The 19,101-nt window shown below is 55.6% G+C and overlaps 5 protein-coding genes across 7 annotated transcripts; all 5 read right to left on the reverse strand.

The window, feature by feature from the left end:
* Positions 1–556: 556 nt before the first annotated feature.
* ABB37_00127 (hypothetical protein) lies at positions 557–1,718 on the reverse strand (the record flags this gene model as incomplete). The annotated part of the gene is made up of 1 exon (XM_015796204.1): positions 557–1,718. The coding sequence occupies exon 1, from the start codon at positions 1,586–1,588 to the stop codon at positions 557–559; it is 1,032 nt and encodes a 343-aa protein (XP_015664212.1). The 5' UTR covers positions 1,589–1,718.
* Positions 1,719–3,107: 1,389 nt separating this feature from the next.
* Positions 3,108–4,525, reverse strand: ABB37_00128 (putative ribonucleoside-diphosphate reductase small chain; the record flags this gene model as incomplete). Its single annotated transcript, XM_015796205.1, has 1 exon — positions 3,108–4,525. Exon 1 carries the CDS (start codon positions 4,281–4,283, stop codon positions 3,108–3,110), a length of 1,176 nt encoding a protein of 391 aa, XP_015664213.1. The 5' UTR covers positions 4,284–4,525.
* Positions 4,526–5,525: 1,000 nt separating this feature from the next.
* On the reverse strand, positions 5,526–6,800 carry ABB37_00129 (ATG12/APG12 putative (ATG12); the record flags this gene model as incomplete). The annotated part of the gene is made up of 1 exon (XM_015796206.1): positions 5,526–6,800. Exon 1 carries the CDS (start codon positions 6,594–6,596, stop codon positions 5,526–5,528), a length of 1,071 nt encoding a protein of 356 aa, XP_015664214.1. The 5' UTR covers positions 6,597–6,800.
* Positions 6,801–8,181: 1,381 nt separating this feature from the next.
* On the reverse strand, positions 8,182–11,935 carry ABB37_00130 (hypothetical protein; the record flags this gene model as incomplete). 2 transcript variants are annotated; one of them, XM_015796208.1, is made up of 1 exon in its annotated part: positions 8,182–11,935. In XM_015796208.1, exon 1 carries the CDS (start codon positions 11,317–11,319, stop codon positions 8,182–8,184), a length of 3,138 nt encoding a protein of 1,045 aa, XP_015664216.1. In that variant the 5' UTR covers positions 11,320–11,935. The 2 variants fall into 2 exon arrangements, with proteins under 2 accessions (XP_015664216.1, XP_015664215.1); XM_015796207.1 differs by having other exon boundaries at positions 8,182–11,568.
* A 975-nt stretch (positions 11,936–12,910) lies between these two features.
* Positions 12,911–18,907, reverse strand: ABB37_00131 (putative mitochondrial hypothetical protein, unknown function; the record flags this gene model as incomplete). Of its 2 annotated transcripts, none has more annotated exons than XM_015796210.1 (1): positions 12,911–18,907. In XM_015796210.1, the coding sequence occupies exon 1, from the start codon at positions 17,372–17,374 to the stop codon at positions 12,911–12,913; it is 4,464 nt and encodes a 1,487-aa protein (XP_015664218.1). In that variant the 5' UTR covers positions 17,375–18,907. The 2 variants fall into 2 exon arrangements, with proteins under 2 accessions (XP_015664218.1, XP_015664217.1); XM_015796209.1 differs by having other exon boundaries at positions 12,911–18,499.
* Between the last annotated feature and the right edge of the window lie 194 nt (positions 18,908–19,101).

A 19,101-nucleotide genomic window follows, 5' to 3' on the forward strand; every position in this document is an offset into this window, starting at 1 on the left:
TGTATGCGGAATGAAAATCGCATGAAGTGTGCTTTCAGCTGTTTCTCTGAACCGCATGGGGTGCCGCCATTTCTACTTTTTCACCGGCAGAAGTGCAGGCAGTGCTGAACGCATTTGTATCCCTTGTGCTTGCCTGTTGATTCTTCTTTTTCTCTTCCTTGAAAAACTAGTTGACTGCACTACCTGTAAACCCTACAGGTGTGTTGCTCTTCTCCGCTTACAAATCCTACCCGCTGTTGCGGTTGAGCGACTTGATGCAACACGGTGACATCAGGGGCCGTAGTGACGCATCTCGTTTTTTATTTTTTGAAATTGTATCGTCTCTTCAGAGGCGCGCCGTGCACGGTGCAACAAGCGACAATACACTTCATCTTTCTTATTTACATCATGAAAACACAATACATACAATGCCAAAAAAAGAAGGCTTGCTGAGAATCAACATCGTTCTGCTCGTTGCCCACAACGCACGTAAGAATAACGGAGCCAAATTTTGCCACCGTGGAGTGCGCCGTCACATTCCGGGGTACATCTGGGAGTGAGCAGAAGAAAGAAGACCTTAGGACGGAGCCGGTACTACCTGCACCAGCTCGCGGTTCACATCTTCCACATCCTTCACGCGGCACACTGACAAATTAAGCTTCGGCGGCAGAGCGCCGTTCGCCTCGCCGGCCGAATGCACATCCCTCGTCGCACCACCGTCTTTAAAAGGATCCCGAGCACGTAAACCCGCCGTTGACTGCGCCACCGCCAGTTGCAACGCTATAGTGGACTCGACCATCTCTGGTGAAGCGGCGGCACTTTCGCTGGTGCTCAATGTCGGCACCGTCTTCTGCGTCTTTGCTGCTTCGTGTGTCATTGCAGCGGCGACGTTCCACCGCGCCAGACGCGGGTCATTCACACTGGAGAGCTGCCCCGCCGCAAAGGCAGGCGCCGCTCGTGCCTGCACAAAAGCATTTGGAAGGACCAGCGGAAGGCCCTCCCCCTCCTCCGCAATGGGTGCACCATCTGCGCTGCTCGCCGCAGCGTGCTTGCGCTCGTGCAGCAACTTTGCCCCACCAAGTAGCGCCTCATGCGGCAGCACTGGTGCCACGTTCTCCAGGTACTCCTCCCAGAGGCGACGGTCGCTGCCGTGGCAGTACGTCCACGCCGCAGAGGAGAAACGACGGGCGTCGCCGCCTTCGTTGCCAAAGACAAGCCCATCTTGAAAGACATACTGACCCTCCACGTGCCGCCCGTGCTCCCAAACACCGCGGTACTGCCCGCTCCAGCTCTCTGGCGTCGCCGGTGAAGCGGCCGTGTCTGTCTGGTTCAAGAAGCCTTTCAAACCTTCCTCTGCGCTCGCCTTCTGTCCTTGCTCGTTCGCCGGAGCAGAGGCGCTGGTAAGGCCACCGTTCGCGTTCGCGGCTGACGCGAACTTTCCCGCGTAGGCGGTACTGCGGAAGAAGATGACGCCCTGACCGTGAAACTGGCCATCCAGCATTCCACCCACGTAAACATCGCCGTTGGCGAAGGTGTAACGGCCAAGGCCGTCGAAGCGGCGACCGTCCGCCGTAGTTTGGCCAATATAGGAACACGGAATGAAGTCCATCGAAAACAAAAAAACTTGTGATCTGCACGGAAGAACAATGCTACAACGCGGCACCACGTGCTACTACCAACCTAGGCTCGCTAGAACACTAAAGAGTCACGTCGGAGAGAGAACGAGAGAGCACCACTCCTTCAAAAAAAAGAAGAGAAGAGAAGAGAAAGGGGAGCACAAATCAAGAGGAGTAAAAAAAACATGGATAAACGCAAACAAAAAAAACGCGATAGAGCGCCGCTGCTCAACAGTCCCCTCATGAGCACCCAGAGCACAAAAGCACACTTCACACTGTTGCCAACTTAGCCATCCCTCTTCATGCAGCAGGAAACACAAACCGTTACCGAACGAGGAGAAAAAAAGAACACGGTAACGATTACCGGGTCCGTCACCAGCCGCGTCGACCAGGAGCTCACGTCCACACACACACCCACACGCAACAGGCCACACAGCCGCGCAGCGGCGCTTCTCGCGACCGCCTTCGTTCAAATGCTTTTCATTTTCCTCTATGTGCACCACCGCGTGGCCGCACTGCGACGCAGCACAACAACGCAACAACGGCGCAGGACAGTGGGGAGGGGGCGTGAGCGTACCGCACACACACAACAGCAGCACACCTGCACAGCCCCCGCACCCGCGTCGCAACACGCGCACACACGGCCGCCCAACAGAGCACCGCAAAATAAAGCGTTATGGTGGAAGAAAAAGAAAACAGGGAAGGTCTGAAAGAAAGCAAAAAACAAAAGAGAAAGTCAGTAGTGGCACAAACGGCGACGAAAGAAGAGCAAGAAAAAGAGAAGAGCGGCGCCATGACTAGCGTCGTCGACCACGTTCGCCAGGCACGGACACGTCCTCACAAGCGCAGCGGTCTCGCGCACGGAGAGCAGCGCGCCGTGCGTGCAGACACCAGGTCTCACGAAAGAGACCATCAACAACGAAAGCAAAGAACGGATATAAAGAGAACAAACAAGCAATACGGAAAGTTGGACCAGCATTTTGACGGCGTTGGAAGAGGCTTGTATGAAACAACGAGAGAAGAAGGGGGCGGGGAGGAGCGTCACACAGTCCCTACACCCAAAAGGGAACCGTGCGTCAGTCTATGTGCGACTCCGCGCGTCAGTACGGGACGTTGAAACAGCCATAAATAGAAAACAAGAATAAAAACAAAAATGAGGTTAAATTGTGATGGTGGATGGAGAGAGGGGAGAGAAGAAAGGAAAAGGAAAGACGGACGCGCCAGCCGTGCAGCGCACGCTCGGGCAGCCCTCCCCCGTCTCTCTCTTACGCTCTCGGGCTTGTTCTCTATTACACAAGCGCGCACACCGATGCGGCGACGGCCACATGCGCGTGCGAGGGGGAGAGAGAGGGAGGAGGAGGGACGACAACAACAGAAAAAGGGGGCAGCGTCGCAGGGGCGGTGATGTTGGGAGGGAGGGACCTCAAGAAGAAAGAGAGGAAGGGGAAACAAATAAACAATAATAAAACCAATAGGGTCAATAGGTGGGAGAGCGGCACGCGCAGGGCGGGCTTAGAAGTCCTCCGCAAGCGAGAACTTCTTCGTCGTGCCCTCCGTGCTCATCACGCCGGCCTTCTGGTACTCACCAACCTTCTTCTCGAAGAAGTTCGTCTTGCCCTGCAGCGAGATCATCTCCATGAAGTCGAAGGGCTGCGACACGTTGTAGTGCTTCTCCATCCCCAGCGACACCAGCAGCCGGTCCGCCACGAACTCGATGTACTGCGCCATCAGGTCCGCGTTCATGCCGATCAGCCGCACGGGCAGCGCGTCACAGATGAACTCGCGCTCGATGTTCACCGCGTCCACGATGATCTCCAGCACGCGCGCGCGCGGCAGCTTGTGCTTGATGTGCGAGTTGTACAGCAGGCACGCGAAGTCCGTGTGCAGGCCCTCGTCGCGCGAAATCAGCTCGTTGCTGAACGTCAGCCCCGGCATCAGGCCGCGCTTCTTCAGCCAGAACAGCGCGCAGAACGACCCCGAGAAGAAGATGCCCTCCACCGCAGCGAACCCGATCAGCCGCTCCTGGAAGCTCGCGCCGCTCCCGATCCACCGCACGGCCCACTCCGCCTTCTTCTGAATGCACGGGATCGTCTGGATCGCGTGCAGCAGCCGCAGCTTCTCCTCGCTGTCCGTGATGTACGTGTCCAGCAGCACCGAGTACGTCTCCGAGTGGATGTTCTCCATCATCAGCTGGAACCCGTAGAACGCGCGAGCCTCCGGCACCTTCACGTCGCTCATGAAGCGCTCCGCCAGGTTCTCGATCACGATCCCGTCGCTCCCCGCAAAGAACGCCAGCACGTGCTTGATGAAGTGCCGCTCCCCGTCGTTCAGCTTCACCCAGTCGTGCATGTCGTTGCCCAGGTCGATCTCCTCCAGCGTCCAGATACAGCTCTCCTGCTCCTTGTACTTGCGCCAGATGTCGTGGTACACGATCGGGAACAGCACGAAGCGGAACGGGTTCTCGCGCTGCAGCGGTTCGTCCATCGCGTCCGGCCCCTCCACGGCCGTGTCCGCGGGCAGCACCGAAGCACCGCACGACAGCGGCTTCATCAGCAGTTCCTCCGAACGCGACTGGTCCGCAGCCGCCTCGTCAGACATCCGCGTCGGCTCCGTCGTCGCTTGCTCCTCCGAGCGCGGACGCTTCGCGCCAACGACGGCACCGGTGGCAGTGGTCGGCTTCCCAGACATTCTGTCCCTGCGACGGCGTGTGTGTGCGGGTGTGGGTGTGTGGGCGGCTCAATGTGGAGAGAGGGGGAGGCGGTGGCGGGGTGGCAGTGCAGGCAGCAGTGCGCACTAGCAATCGCGTATCTATGGTGGGGGTCTGTATGGGGGTGACAGTGATGTGCGGGCGTGCGTGGTAAAACGAGAGAGCGGCTTGTTGGTTCTTTTTTGTTGTAGGCGGTTGAGAGAGCGCAGCGCGTGTGTTAATCTGGCCGATGGTGGCGGAGAGGCGTCGGAGGGGCGTTGCGTGGTGGGGGCAGAAGGAGAAGGAAAGAGAAAAGGGGAGTCGCGTAGGGAAGAACCGAAGACGTGCTTTTTAGTTTGTGCGGTGACTGAGATGAGCGGTGGTGTATTTGATCGGTGCAGTAGTTGTGTTCTCAACTCTTGCTAGTCACCGCGGTGAACAACGCGAAAGGAACGACTTGTATCATGTTAACTAAGATGGCGTGGTGGGGTTGTGCGACATTCCACGTTTCAGGGAGACAAGAAAGTGAAAAATATAACGCGTTGTACTTCTGTGCCGAGTCTCTTTTCAAACTGCGTTCTCTTCTCCGCGTCGTTCACGGGGCTGGGTCAGCGTTGCGGGGAGAACACCACGCTTCTGTACATCCGCGAGCTGACGAGAGCCACTACAAATGGAACGAGAGACTGACGCGAACGGACGAATTTAAGCTCTCAGTATTCAACGATTTATCTTTTCTTCGTGAGGCGCACATAGAGGAGCAAACCGGACTCGGAGTACACTGTAAACAAACAGCATCACACAAACTGCAGCATATGTAGCAGTGTGGAAAAGACCCATTTTCCTAGTAACGCTGTCAGGCGGCTTAGGTGCGGCGGTGGTTCGTAAGCAGGGGAACCTCAATTTAACGCTGTCCGTGACACAGAAGGAAACGAAAGACTGAAACTTCAGACGAGGTCAAGCGGAGGGAGAGAAGATAATAACGCAAACGTACAGAAGGCTCGTTGGTCCTTTGCCGAAAAAATTATATATGATGCTGTCACAGTAGTATCACTTTACGTAAGAAAGTAACAAGAGTACAACTGTGTGGTGACAAGGGAAACTGGCAAACAAGCGACGTGGAGAGCGTGAAGGGTTCAAAGTGTATTGCGGGATCGGTCGACAATCGCCCTCCCTCTTGACGTGGCGCAACACGCTTGCACCTTGGTGCCGGTGATTGCTCCTCATAAGCTGCCATTCGTTTCCTATCAACCAAATGTGTTTTCCAGCAAATAGCTCAAATAGAGTAGGCCGTCGCGATGGTGGTAGCGCTGGTACAGGTCTCCGAGTAGTGAATTTCCGGGCACCAGAGCGTCGCTTTCGCCAACGGAGAGGAAAAGGGACTGGCAGCTGTCAAGTGCGAGCCGATCACGCAACGTTAGGATCACCTCCGCAACCGTCTTGGAGCGCGGCAGCACGCACTTCAGCGTACTACGAGTAGAAGGAGACGCCAGCGCTGAGGCGGTAGACGCTTGCAGGGGAGGAGAAGTCGTCGTGCCCGCACTGGAACTCCGAGTGCTCGTCTCCTGCGTTCTAAAGCGAGCGAGCAGCCCTTGCCCAATTCCGGCGATGTGGATGCGCGTCTCTGCAGCGAGCCTTGGCGACTCGTATGGAGGAGCAGAAGGCGACGGCGTACGCAGGTGCGACTCCGCCGGCTCGACAATAACCGGGATCGATTCAGCACCGTAGAGGGCACGTATCTTTGCCGCAAGACAGCAGCGGTACTCGAAGCTGTGAACGTACTGAAAGTGGGTGCGCGGTGGGGGCGGTGGTGAGAGAGAAGGTGAAGCGGCGGCGTGAGAAGAGGAAGCAGCTGGGTTAGAGACTCTACTTGGGTACTCTTGGTTGTGTGTTGCGTGGATCGTGGATGCGGTGGGAAGAGTTGGGGCTGCGAATGCGCGCTGCTCGGGTTGCGCGTGTCGGTCGCTTACTTGCCTTCCCACTCTCACCTCACGACTGCTACGTTGGCGTTCCTTGCTACCGGTCGAATTGATCGCTATGGTGGACTCACACGGCAACGACGATTCATCTACAAGGCCGTCACCGTGTTCGCTGTCGCACGGAGAGACGAATGCGTCTGACGACGCCGAGGAGCTGCATAGCGATGCTGTGTGGTACGCGGGCGAATGAACGACTTGCAAGGCTGGTACGGTCGCGGCGCTTCCATCACCGCTTGTGCTCCTTTCCGCTTCTCCGTTCCGTTTTGCCTCACTGCAGCTTACATGTTGTCCTCGCCTCTGCGTGTGGCTGCTTTCGCCGCCATAACGGTGACGTGGCATGGTGAAAGCGGAGTGTAAGTCCCGCCCCACACATACACGCCTTGTTGTGGTTGCGGTTGTATGTTTCTTTTTTTCGTATAATGGGCGTCGAGTGCGAGTGCCCGAAATTGAATGCTCAGATGGCCGTCGAGTACCTTGCACGCAGACGCACAACCTTTGTTGTGCGCACCAGCTTCCGCCGAAAGTAAACAAGATAGCCGTGGCTGTCACGACAAAGGAGTTCCAATGAACCAGAGAAGGAGAGAGAATTTTTTTAAAGAAGAAGGATGTAGACGAGGAGAAATTGATATCAAGAAAGCATGACTAGCTGCGGCTCCGCTGTAAAGCCGGCTAGAGACAAACAAACAAAACGAGCAAAGAAAAGACCCTGCCGCAGTCAGCAGAACAAATACAAGCCCGTTGCTGAGATACTCCATTTGAGAAAAATGAAACCCGGTTCGCCTTGAGCACGTCAGCAATGACTCCATCACTCCCGTGCGTATTTCTTTTGGAGTGCCATTTACTACATTTTCATTTGATGAGCCGTGGGACGACGTACCCACATAAATGCTATGAAACACGAGGTGGTTCAAAGAGGAAACAAGGCAGAAAAAAATAACACAGCACAAGAGAGGAATACAAAGGAAAAAAGAGATAAGAAACTTCTGTTGAAGGAAAAGACACGAAAGAGGCACAATCACACTCACTCAGAGAGGGAGACGAAAAGCAGAAGGAACCATGTCGACCCAAGAAGACTGACGTGAGGGGAAACCATGAACTTGAAAGGAGTGACACCGTGTCGACGTATATGACGAGGTCGATGCCGGAGAGAACACGAAAACAACAATACAAAGAAAAAAAAGCGTAGCAACAACAGTGCAACCCTCAGCGCTTTCTGCACGTCAGCAACAAGCATTCTTTTCTTCCTTTTTTTTACAATTAACAAGGAAAAGGAAACAGAATAGGCGTGCTCTAGTTGTTTCTTCCTTTTCGCTTTCAAAGCTATTTTTGATTCCAAAACGTGATGACGAATGGCGCCCCGTAGGTGCTCGATAGAGTAGTAGTAACGCCGCTGCCAATCACGCAGTGGGTAAAAAGAAGTTCACCTTCGAAAGAACAACATTCGCATTCCGCAATGTTAACATCCGTGAGGATATTAACCCCGTTGACAGTGGTGGACGGTGGTAGAAGCAAACACATCAAAGCGGCAGAAAGAAAGTAAACAAAAAAAAAAGAAGGCAAGCAACGCAATTGAAAACAAAGTTCTTCTTTAGTGTGCCCCTTTTTCGAAGCGGAAACGCACGTCATAAACAGCAACTGCCTTCAACGCCGGGTGGCTTTCTGTCCGTTCCCTTAGCCGTACTCGGTGCCACCGATGCCCACATCAAAACTGAGAAAAGGGAGGAGATGGAGTGAATCGAATGTAAAGCAGAAAAGCGGGCAGCATATCGTAAACGAACTTCAAAAAAACCTGTAGAAGAAGAGAACGTGTCTATTTTTTGATGTTGATGGGCACTGTTGTTCCTAAAGCGCACACGCATAAGACAGCAATAAAGAAGCATCCACGCGTACGTTAGGACGCCCAAAATTCAGCTGCATTTCCCCTTCAAAAAGCAGCACGTTTCTCAGTACCAAAAAACTCCCGCCCACTTCCCGCGAACTCGGGCAACCGCCTGCTTCCCCGGTCGGCGGCGCCCTCCAAGGAGCTTTGGCGAGGCAGATTATACACGGACGCCACAGATATTCGCGACGACCGCCGACGTAACTGCCACTCCTCATCCATTACAGCAAGCGGCGAGTACTCTCGCACCTTTTCCTGTAGGTCCTCATCCTCGCTGTCACCTTCATCTTCCAGCGCAAACGAGGTACACCACACGCGATTCATCTCGTGCAGTAACCCCTCCACCCGGTTCGACGACGCGGTGGCCTGACGCACCCGCGCCTCCACCTCGCCCATGGCAGTGTTCACAGCCTCCGCGTTGTGCACAGCGCTCTCCCACTTCTTCTTCTCCTCCTGATGCATCTTCTCCTTTGACTGAAGCTCGAACTCGAGTAAAGTGCACTTGAAGCGCAGCAGCTCCTGCTCACTCGGTGAGCCGTGTATATCCTTTGCGAAGTTCACACAGCCGTCGCGCAGCAGCGCCGGGGTGGTGCTGCCGTTGCTGCTGCTGCGTCGTCGCGCCGCCACGCTGCCGGGCGTCAGCAGCGCCGCTAAGGACGACGCGAGGGGGGTGAGCAGACGACTTTTACTCTTTGCCTGGATGTGCGGCACCGAAGCGGACGCGTCCTCGCCTTTTGACCCTGCCACATCGGGGCTAGCGGCGGTGAGCACAGAGGGCGTCCGCGCGGTGTGGGAAGACGACGCAGCAGCAGGAAACGATCCGTCGGAAAAAGAAATGGACGTAGAAGAGGGCGAGGGGGCGGCTCCACCGCACACCGCAAAGTTGACGCTGCGCGCCCGTTGCGGTGTCTCGGAGGACGGACGTGCAGGAGAGGGCAGCGGCACCGGCAGCGACGGCGTGTGACGCATGGGCGTGGAGGAATGAGACAACAGTATCGTCCCCTCCTCCCTTTCTTCCGACACGCTACGCAGCGGTAGCGTCAACGGACCGCCGTCTACTGCAGACACCAGCGGCGGCGTGGAAGTTGCGGTGGACGTCGCGGCGCCGTCGGGATCGTTCACCTCAACGACACTGTAAAAGGCGCTATCAGAGGTAGACGGCTGCTGTGCGAGGCACAGACGGCTACACGGCCACTGAGCCTGCGAAGAAGACCGTGCAACTGGGGCCTTTCCGGCCCTTTCCTCGTTGTCCCCCAGTTGCAGGTGCAATTGCTGCTGCAGCTGCTGTGCCTCCATCTTCTTTACCCGCATCTCCGCTTCGTCCAGGGCGACCTCGTACTCGCTCAGTCGCCGCAAGGCCGCCTGCTCCGCCGCACGGGCTGCCACCAGCATGCCCACCACCTCCTCCACGTCCTCTGCCACTTTTTGATAATCTGCCTCGAGGACGGACTGCTCGTGCAGCAGCAGCGAGTAGTTCTGCTCGTAGCGTTGCTGGGCTGAGGCGAGCTGGGCAGTGCGGCGGTCTAAGCGAAGCTGCAGTTGCTGATTTTCGTCATGAAGAGCGCGAGTGTGTGCCTCCAAAGAATGAATATAGGTCTCCATTTCCAGCTTGTAGGCCGGAGGGCAGGTGAGCCCTGTCGGATGATCGTCCAACTTCTTGTCACACCCGTGCTGCTGGTCCGCCACGCCATCAGGAGTAACGGCCAGGTCTGCGTCAGCGCTGCCATCTGGAGCTAGTGCTTCTGTTTCCAAATCACGTGGCGGAGCCTTGCCGTCCGGCAGTTGAGAGGAGATGGTGTGGTCTTCGAGTTCTTCACCGCGTAGCAGCTGCACCTCCCGCGTCAGCTCCGCCACCTTCGCCTGTGTGAAGGTCAGATGGGCTTGAAGCAGGCACTGCTCCTCGTACACCTGCTGCACCCACGCATCTGCATCTTGCTGGAGCACATTTCGCAGTTCGTCCTTCCAGCCTTCCTGTTGATGACGTTGCATGAGTCGAGTGAGACTGCAAGAGTGACTGACAACGGAGTGCTTCCAATCCACGAATGGGTCGTTTGGCGACAGCGCCGATTGAGCCGACCCCGGTGTCGCTGGCAGGCTCTCCTTGGCCTGCGAAGGTGCAGGCATATGTACGCTGGCGCGCTGCACAGCTCGTGGTCCGCTCTTCACGGCATTAGGCATAGGTTTTTTGGTATTTGGTACGTTTGGTGGCCAACGCGGTCTTGCCTCAGCACCGTTGGCCCCTCCGTCTGCTGCGTTACGCGATACAATAGGTGGCGGGGACAGTTCCGCTTTGTCAGGCGCGTTTGCTTCTCTAAATGGTTTGACAAGCTGCTGTGGAGCCTGCATACGTAGAACCACGGGCGTGTTCGTGAGTGAAAGCGGTACTGGAGGGGCAGAGGGGGAATGCACGTGCGAGGGAGCCACAACATCCGTCGATGACTTCGCACAAGTTGCTGCCGCTTTATTAGTTGCTTCCTCTTGTCCGGTAGTGAAGGAATAATGCAGTCCTGAGTGGCCCGCGTGATCCAAATTCCGTTGCACCAACTTCTCGGGTCTCCCATCTGTTGTAGCATCCGCTGATCGTGGGGACGCATCGGCATTCTCAGCCTCTTTATCGGCTCCGAGGGGAGGAGAATGCGTGAGCGACGAGCCCGGTGCGGGCTTCGTGTCGGCTACCCCTACAACGGAAAGTGAAGGAACCGTGTCCTCGATTTCTGCCTCCCTCTCCCTGTCATTGTTGCCGTTACAAACAGTCGTTGCATGGGTCACGATGTGCGTGCGGCCGGCCGCATCGGTGCTACGGGCTAACAAAGCACATGGCGAGGCAACAGGCAGTAAATTCTTGAGACACGGTTCGCGTTCGGCTGTCATATCAGCCGCAGCACGAGCAGCAGATACGATGGTAGAAGTGACAAGAGGAATCGCAGCCGCTCTGGGAACACTTGCACTGCTGCTGCTGCTGCTACCGCTGCTGTCTCTTTTTGCTGGTGGCGTTTGATTCCAGTGCCGGTGTTGTGGCGCACTGGGGCACGGGCGACGCATCGGCAGCTGCGGCGCTGCTCTTCCCCTCCACTCGTTGCTGTCTTCGTTGCGGTGGTGGCTTTCGTGAAGGTGGGAGCTACCGCGCAGTCTTGGCGAAGCGGTCTCGTTGGCTACCGCAGCTGGTCTATCACCGGCGGACATTGCGCTTTTTGCAGGCTGAATAAATCGTACGAAAAAAGAGAGAGTGGGTTCTTCCAGTGCTTGAGGGAGCAACAAAAGAAGAAGCGTTGTGTGCGCCCACAGGACGTCAGGAAATGCTTGTTTTTCCTTATCTCTGTCCTGCAGATGCGGCGACGGAGCCAGATATGCACAGCAACGAAAATGATGTTTCTTTTTATTATTGGCGTTGTACCGAGCAGCAAGTCAGCACCGATTTGACGGGGTAGACGCTGTATTTGTCGGTTTGTTCCAATGACGCAATTGGGGTGGAGAAAAGCGATGAGAAGGCATGAAAGGCAGAGAAGAAAAAAAGAAGTGAAAACGTTTTTTTGAGGAAAGCAAGGAAGAAGGGAAAAAAACAGGCAATTCAGTGAATCAACGATGTAAGCACAGTAATGGACGTTGGCGGTCAGTCTATTTGCGTTGCGAACTGGCTGATTCCCTTCTCCCGTCCTTGTCGCCTCACCACTACGGATATGTATATAGATATATACAATGTGTCAATTATTTCAATTGTGTTCGTGAAGAGGCAACCGCAACGAACTGAAGGGGAGAAAAACAGAAACTATTGCCGGTACGAAGTAGTGGAGTCCAACACTGAAATGCAGCCAAGACGGTGAGAGAGTCAAACAGAGGAGAAAGATCAGAGAGGAAGCAACAGGAGCAGAGAGAGAAGGCACCCACTCGAAGCGGGGGAATACGAACGAAGACGCTTGTTGACGAGCTCGTACTAACATGATAACCATTGGCCTCCCTGAAAGAATGAAAAGCGCTGGAGATCCACGTCACAAGAATAATAGCGAACGGTTTCCAGCGCATGAATGCGACCTACAGCAGGGATTCTAACATACACTTAACAGGTCTCACGTGTATTCCTTTCGTTTATAGCAAACTAGGGGAGCAGACTCAACAGGAAGTGCACAGCTACATTTGAGAAAGTACCACAGATTTCGTTTTTCTTCTCAACGGCGCTCCTTTTCTCATGTGGTTGAAAGAGTGCGTTGACACTCGCAACGAGTGTACAGAACGGACTCGGTGTTGGAAGATGCAGAAAAAAGAAACAAATGAAAGCAGCCACGGGCGAAGAAAGCGAAGCACGAAAAGACGCCAACAACGGCAAAAAAAAAAAAGCAAGTCTATGGTGGAGAAAAACTGAATACAGCAAGTTGAGCAAAAAAAAGAACAATAACAATAACAATACTAGATAAAGTAAAGAAATCCTCTCGACACGGTGAGACAACTAGTGTCAAAATGCCGCATAGCAAAGCAGCTCTTAGCAAAAAAAACAGATGATAAAAATACGGCAGGCACATTAATCCTGCGGCAAGATTTAAGAAAAACGCAAAACTTTTCGCCTTCAAAAGGCATTAAAAAAAGTATATGTTTCTTTTTTTTTTAAGTACGGGGGAGTCCTCGTTGGACTAGCACCGTTACACTCCCAAGGAGCCACGAAGGACACTGGTCGCGTGTTCTTTCAGCACCATCGAGCGTGAGCGCGCGATACGCCGATCATCAACCTCCTGCAAACAAGGGGAAAAAATAATAAGTAGGGTGAGACCGGCCAAGGCGAATTCTAGTCCGCATCCCTCATCGCCAACTCTGACAAGAGAGCTTCCTTCTCCCGTTTGAGCTGCTCCAATTGTTCACGCATCGTCGAGCTGCTGCCTCGTGTGGCCTGCATCGCGCTGCGGAGGGTGCCCGAGGTAGCTGTCCCCTCATCTTCATCGCCGCCCAAGGTTGCGCTTTGAGGAGAACGGACCTCTGTGCGCTCCCCCCGAAGTGGTTCCAGCGACGCTCCGCCGACACGCTCACTCAACTGTCGCTGCAGGTCGTTCCGTTCGCGTCGCAGTCCATCAATAATGCGGTGAGTTGCAGCCATCTCGTCGTCGTGCTGTGCTTGCTGCACACCCAACTCGTGCTCTGTGTCGTCCAAGGACTGCAGCGCGGCACGTTCACTAGCCCGCGCAGTCTCTAAAAGCCCCACAAACTCCTCCAGTTTCTCCAACGTGTTGGCGTAATCCTCACCCTTGTCTTCCAACTCGGCCGTTAGCTCGTCCACCTTGTCGTTGAGGGCGTCCACCTCCAGCTGGTGCTCCTCGTTACGTCGTGCAAACGCGTCCTCTAGCTCGTCCTTGTCTACTCTAAGCACCGCGACTTCGTCTTCAAGCGCCGACAAAACCTGGGGATCGACGGCAGGCCCCTGAGCCGCCATCCTCGCTTCACTTTCCACGAGCTCCTTCTGGGCGAAATCAAGCTGACACTTCAGTTTGAACACCTCATCCTCTTTGCTCATTAACCGCTCTCGCAGCTCAGCCTCACCTTGTCTCGATTCCTCCAGCAGCGCCATACACTCCTCCAGCTTCTCCAGGGTGTCTGTACACTCCGCTGACATCGCCTCAAGTTCCACCGTCAACGCACCAATGCGGTCCTCATACGCGTCGGCTACATTTCCCCGCACCGCAGCATTGGCCAGCTGGTCGCGCAGGTCCGCGATCTCGGCGTCCTTGTCGGAGCCCTCCGCGGCCTTCGCGTCCTCGGCATCTTTCGCACGCTGCTCCGCGTCCGCGAGCTGGTCGCGCAGGTCCGCGATCTCGGCGTCCTTGTCGGAGCCCTCCGCAGCCTTCGCGTCCTCGGCATCTTTCGCACGCTGCTCCGCGTCCGCGAGCTGGTCGCGCAGGTCCGCGATCTCGGCGTCCTTGTCGGAGCCCTCCGCAGCCTTCGCGTCCTCGGCATCTTTCGCACGCTGCTCCGCGTCTGCGAGCTGGTCGCGCAGGTCCGCGATCTCAGCATCCTTCTTAGCATTGCGCTGCTGAGCAGCAGCCAATTGTTGCAGCACTTCTTCCGTGTCGCCCTTGTTCATCTCAGCAATGCTGATGCTGGCAGCTGCCGGCTGGCCGAGATCACGAGCAGAAGGCGAATGTGGCGCCTCGCAGTCGTGAAGCTTCTTCTGCAGGTCGGCGCATTCGGCCTCGATGGCCTCTCGGCCAATTTGGGCTGCCGCTGCTATGTTGCGCAGCTCTGCGTTGTCTTTCACAGCATCCTGCATCGCTTTCTGGAGGGAAGCGTTTGTCGCCGCTTCCTCTTCCAACTTCTGCTGCAACGCTGCAACACTCGCGGCACCAACTGGCGGGTCATCCAATGCTGCTGCAGTCGTGTTCGCGGGATGCTGTTGTGGGCCCAATGGAACATGGGAAGAGTCTTCACCCTCTTTCGCGAATGATGAATCACAGCCGACGTGTCTTGGGGGCTCTGGATCGGTGGCACCACCCTCCTCCAGCTGCTGCTTCAGGTCGGCAATCTCAGCGTCGCTACTTTGCTGACAGCGAGCAGCGTCGCTGAGTTGATCTTGAGTGTCTGCCACCTGTTGACGCAGCTCCGCGACGACGGCGTTGTTCGAATCCACAAGGTCGGCATTTTCGTCCCTAGCAGCCTGCAGCTTGTCAGCGAGTTCGTCGACACTGGCCTGAAGAAACGCATTTGCCTGGCGTGCGTGGTCGAGTTCTTCTTGGAGAGCTGTCGCATCGGGCAAGGAAGAAGGTGGCTCCGCCGCTTTCGTGGCCTCAACAGGGTTGTCGGCGGCGCTCAGTTGAGCGAGCTGTGCCTTCAGCTCCTCCAGGTGCTGCTCTAAATCCCGTATTGTAGCATCGCGTTCCTCAAGGTGGTGCAGCAAATCTTTTGCCGAGCGATGCTCCTCGTCGTCACACAACACACGCGCACATTCGTCGAAGGGGCGCTGCTCGATCTTCTCATCGAGGGTGCGCTGCGCTATTTCAGGCGCGTGAGAAACGTCGAACTCAGCGGTGCAGCCGTATGGCGAGAATTGCACGTGCGTAATTGCATCGTTCAACACACGACACGCGTTGGCAGCATCTACAGCTACCGCGGCTTGCATCCTGTCGGGGTGGTGCCGCACTGCATCGGGCCATCCGTCGCCGTCGAGGTGCTTGCGGTGGTGCGTCACGCATGCCGGTTGCGCGGTCGCTGCGTCGTGCCCAGGAGATGGTACCTTGCCTTCTGCAAGCATCGCATCGGGATCTGCAACCGCGTCCACTTCAGAGGGCGCAGGGGTGGCGTTTACCTCGTCGGGGTCGGTACGCTTGGTGGATTTTGACGCACTTCGGATATCACCAGGGTCGTTCTGCAGCTCCTTCTCGTGCGCGTGGATGCGATCCGTCAAGTCGGCTACACTTTTCTCGAGGTCGTCGTTCTCCGCCTGCAACGCCTCGCAGTGAATTTTAGCGTCAGCCAGCCTACCCAATGCATCTTCGTGCTCGGCACGCACCGCGTGCAGCTGCCGGCCCAGTTCTGCCGCCTCGGCTTTGTGCTTGTGGGCTTCTCGCTCCAGCGAGCGCTTCAACTGCTCGTTTTCGCGGCGCGCTCCTTGCAGATCGCGGTGGAGTCCGAGAAGCACGTTCTGTAAAGCGCGCGTGTCCGCCTCTTCGTCGCTGCCGTCCGAGTCGTCGTCGTTAGCAGATGGGCGAATGCGATACGGTCGTCCGTTGTGTCCCGCGTCTGGCGCCATCTGCGACGGCGGACGCTCCACAAGCGACGCCCTGGACGAGGGTGCGGTGGCGCTACGCAGCGAAGCGGCGGGGGGTATGGCCGCCTCCTTGGTGAACGACTTCACGAATGCCAACTCCCGCTCCAGACGTCCGCATTCTCGCTGCAAGTCGTCCAGCGCCTTTAACAGTTGTGGGCGGTCTTGAGTGGCGCGGCTGACGATCTCGTCCAATTCCTCTTGATCGAGCACAATGACCTCTGGCGACGGTGAAGGGGCTGCGTGGGCGTGGGCGGTGCCGGTGCGGTTTCCGTTTCTACTGCCCTTCAGCGGCGGCGCCGAACTCGATCGTGAGGAGCCGTCTCCCTTCACGGATGGTGGTGTGCTTTCTTCCAGGGCCGGGCTCGACGCTGCTTTCTGCACTGGGCTCGAAGTGGGCAGGGGGCAGATGACGGCGCACCGCAAAACTTCTATTGTGGAGTCCTCCAGCGGTACAAAGGTGTAGTGGGTGTCGGCGCCAGGTGTCGACGAAGTTCCGGACGGGTCCCCGGGTACTCCGCTCGGCACGCGCAGCTGTGCCTGAACCTGGCGCAGCTTCCTGATCCCTTCCTTCAAGCTGTTGACGTGGTGCGTGAGCTGCTGCTGTAGTTCGTCCGCGTAGGACTGGGTACTGGCGCACTTCTGGTAGACGCGAAACGCAGAGAGTTGCGTAAAAACCCAGCTGGCGGTGGCGCACAGCACCTCGTTTAAGTCAGGCGACTTCATCGCCATCTGCGCAGCTGCCCGGCGCACCTTCGCCTCCGTGATGAGCTGCGAGTCCACGTAGCATGCCACGATGTCGTCCCTCTGTTCCACACTCATGTCATAGCCAGCGTCGTAGTTGACGCAGCGCTGCAGAAAGACGGGATCGCAGACGGTCGCCCAGATCACGTCCCACGGCAGCGGCTCAACTGGGACGTAATCCTCCACAATACTCAACGCAGCGCGCAGGACAGCCGCCAGGACGTCATCCTCGTCAATACCGCAATTGAGGCGCAGGGCCACCCCGCGTTGAGCACACCGGTCTAGAGCGTCCGTCGTGGCTTCCATCCCGCGGCGGCGTTCCTCAATCGCGTCACGGGCAGCGTTCATCTCCGATTCGTTGTGCGTGCGCACCGCACCCAACTCTGAGCGGAGGGCAAGAATGGTAGCCTGGTGGTCTTCCATTTCCCGCCGGATACGCGCCTCCTCCTTGCCCAAAGTCGCCATCACACTCTTGTCCAGGCCATCAAATTCGCAGCTCCACTCTGCGAGCGTTACGACGTGTGGGTTGGCCCTCTGCACCGTTCCCAGCGACCAGTGCCATTCCTGCGCCTCATCAAGGAACTCGTACACAACGACAGCGCCTGGTTTGATGTACGGTGCGGTGCGCTTGACACGGTCCTGCACCGCCGCTTCGATTTCTTGCCGCGTCAACGCCGGCGAGGAACGGCGCTGCTGCTGCTGCTGCTGCTGCTGCGCGTGGTGCTGTTTGTGCACCATTTTAGGCGGGTTTTGCATTGTTGTTGGTGGTGGTGATAGCGGTGGTGATTGCGCAATAGACGACCTTTGCGAGGAACACGGCGGACGCGCCGCGGCATGCGCCATTGCAAGTCGAGGCCGGCTTGCGGCTGTGGAGCTCTGCACAGACGACGACATTATATTTTCCTTCCCTTTTCCTATCTTTTTCCGTTAAATTTTTTTGTGCAGCGGACGTGGTGTGGCAATAAAACTGTTCAGCTCTACAGCAACGGCTTATCCTCAGTATCGCTCTCGCTGCACGGCAAGGAAGTCTCAACTGCGTCGTGCGAAAAAAGGAGGTGAAAGACAGCAGAAACGCTAGAATTCTACAACGATAACAACAGCCACTGCAGCAGTATTGCAAAAGAAAAAGGGAAGACACAGGAAACGTTAACGAGGCGAAATAACAGTGATACGGGAAAGAGTTGTTCCGCTTATTAAATATGGACTTTTTAAGTAGTTCGTCTCCACTTCTTACCGATGGAAATGTGCTCTCCGAAAAAAGTTCGCCCGAGAGAGAGGGAGGCGAAAGTTCTTTTGCTCGTGTGTACAAACTGACCAATATGTTGGAGAAGGTACGAATAATACTTCAACGATAAGCAGAAAAACGATGCGAGACTTAACAAAAAAAAGAACAGAAGAAGAAAAAAAAAACGCTGAGTTCGAACGTCGTTGCCTTCTTCAACGCTTCCAAAAGAAAACTTTGTCGGCTTTTCTTTTTCTATTTTTCCAATTGGGAGAGCGGAACAAAACACGGTCCGCTGCACGTCAACTTCGAGCAGGGCCACAACTAATGAAGAGGCAAGAGATAGCAATACAGTGAAAAAGAAACGGAAATCGTAATCGTTGTCGTCGTGATACGCCAGTATGCAGCGGTTCTCTGAACAGTGTATTCAGCAGAGGAGCCCGAAACAGACGTGTGTCTGCGTGTGTGTGTGTAAGTGAACAACCAAAAGGGGGAAAAAACAATGAAAAGTCGTGCCGCTTCACGGTGCTTGCAGGTAGCTCCGTCTGCGTGCGTTAATGGTGGCGAATGCAGGCTTGTTAAGTGGGTCTATGAAAATGATAATACAATACCGGAGAAGTAAACTTCGAAAACCAACGAAGAAGGAAAGAAACGGCAACTATGAAAGAAAGAGAAACCTCAACGTAGAAAGCAGGGAGACGGCATAAAGGAGAGTGGGGTAAAAACGCAGATCGCGTTGATCGCATCAACCAAATGCAGGCGTTCAAAGCAAAGAGAATCTTTTACGTGCCTCCGACGTATTCAGCGAGTCTGAACCACAATTTTCAAATCGACTGTAGATGTTTCGCCAGGTGTGAGCCACGAGTCTTTGACGGACGACACGCGCTTGGAAAAGCCTTTCTTTTGACGTCAAAACGGACTGCGGTATAGCAGCGTCACGTTCCTGCTTTCGAACAACTTAACTGCGGGGAGGATTCTCAAAGAGCTTGTTACGGAGAAGACGAAGAAATGGAAAAACAATGGGCAAATAATAGAGAATCGCAACAGCTATGCATACTTGTGTCATCGTTTTTTTTTTTTGAGGGGGGGACGAGTGAAGAAATGGGGAGGAAGAGCAGAAAAGCAACGAGGAGAAAATGGAAACGAAGAAGAACGCGGAGAAGCGTGACAGCAAAGGAAAAAAGAAGGGCGCTTGCGTCGTGGTTCGACTTGTTTACGGGTGTCCTCGCACATGTGTGCTTTGCACGACACAAAATCTACT

This window comes from Leptomonas pyrrhocoris, assembly GCF_001293395.1.
Source record: "Leptomonas pyrrhocoris isolate H10 chromosome Unknown, whole genome shotgun sequence".
NCBI lineage: Eukaryota > Euglenozoa > Kinetoplastea > Trypanosomatida > Trypanosomatidae > Leptomonas > Leptomonas pyrrhocoris.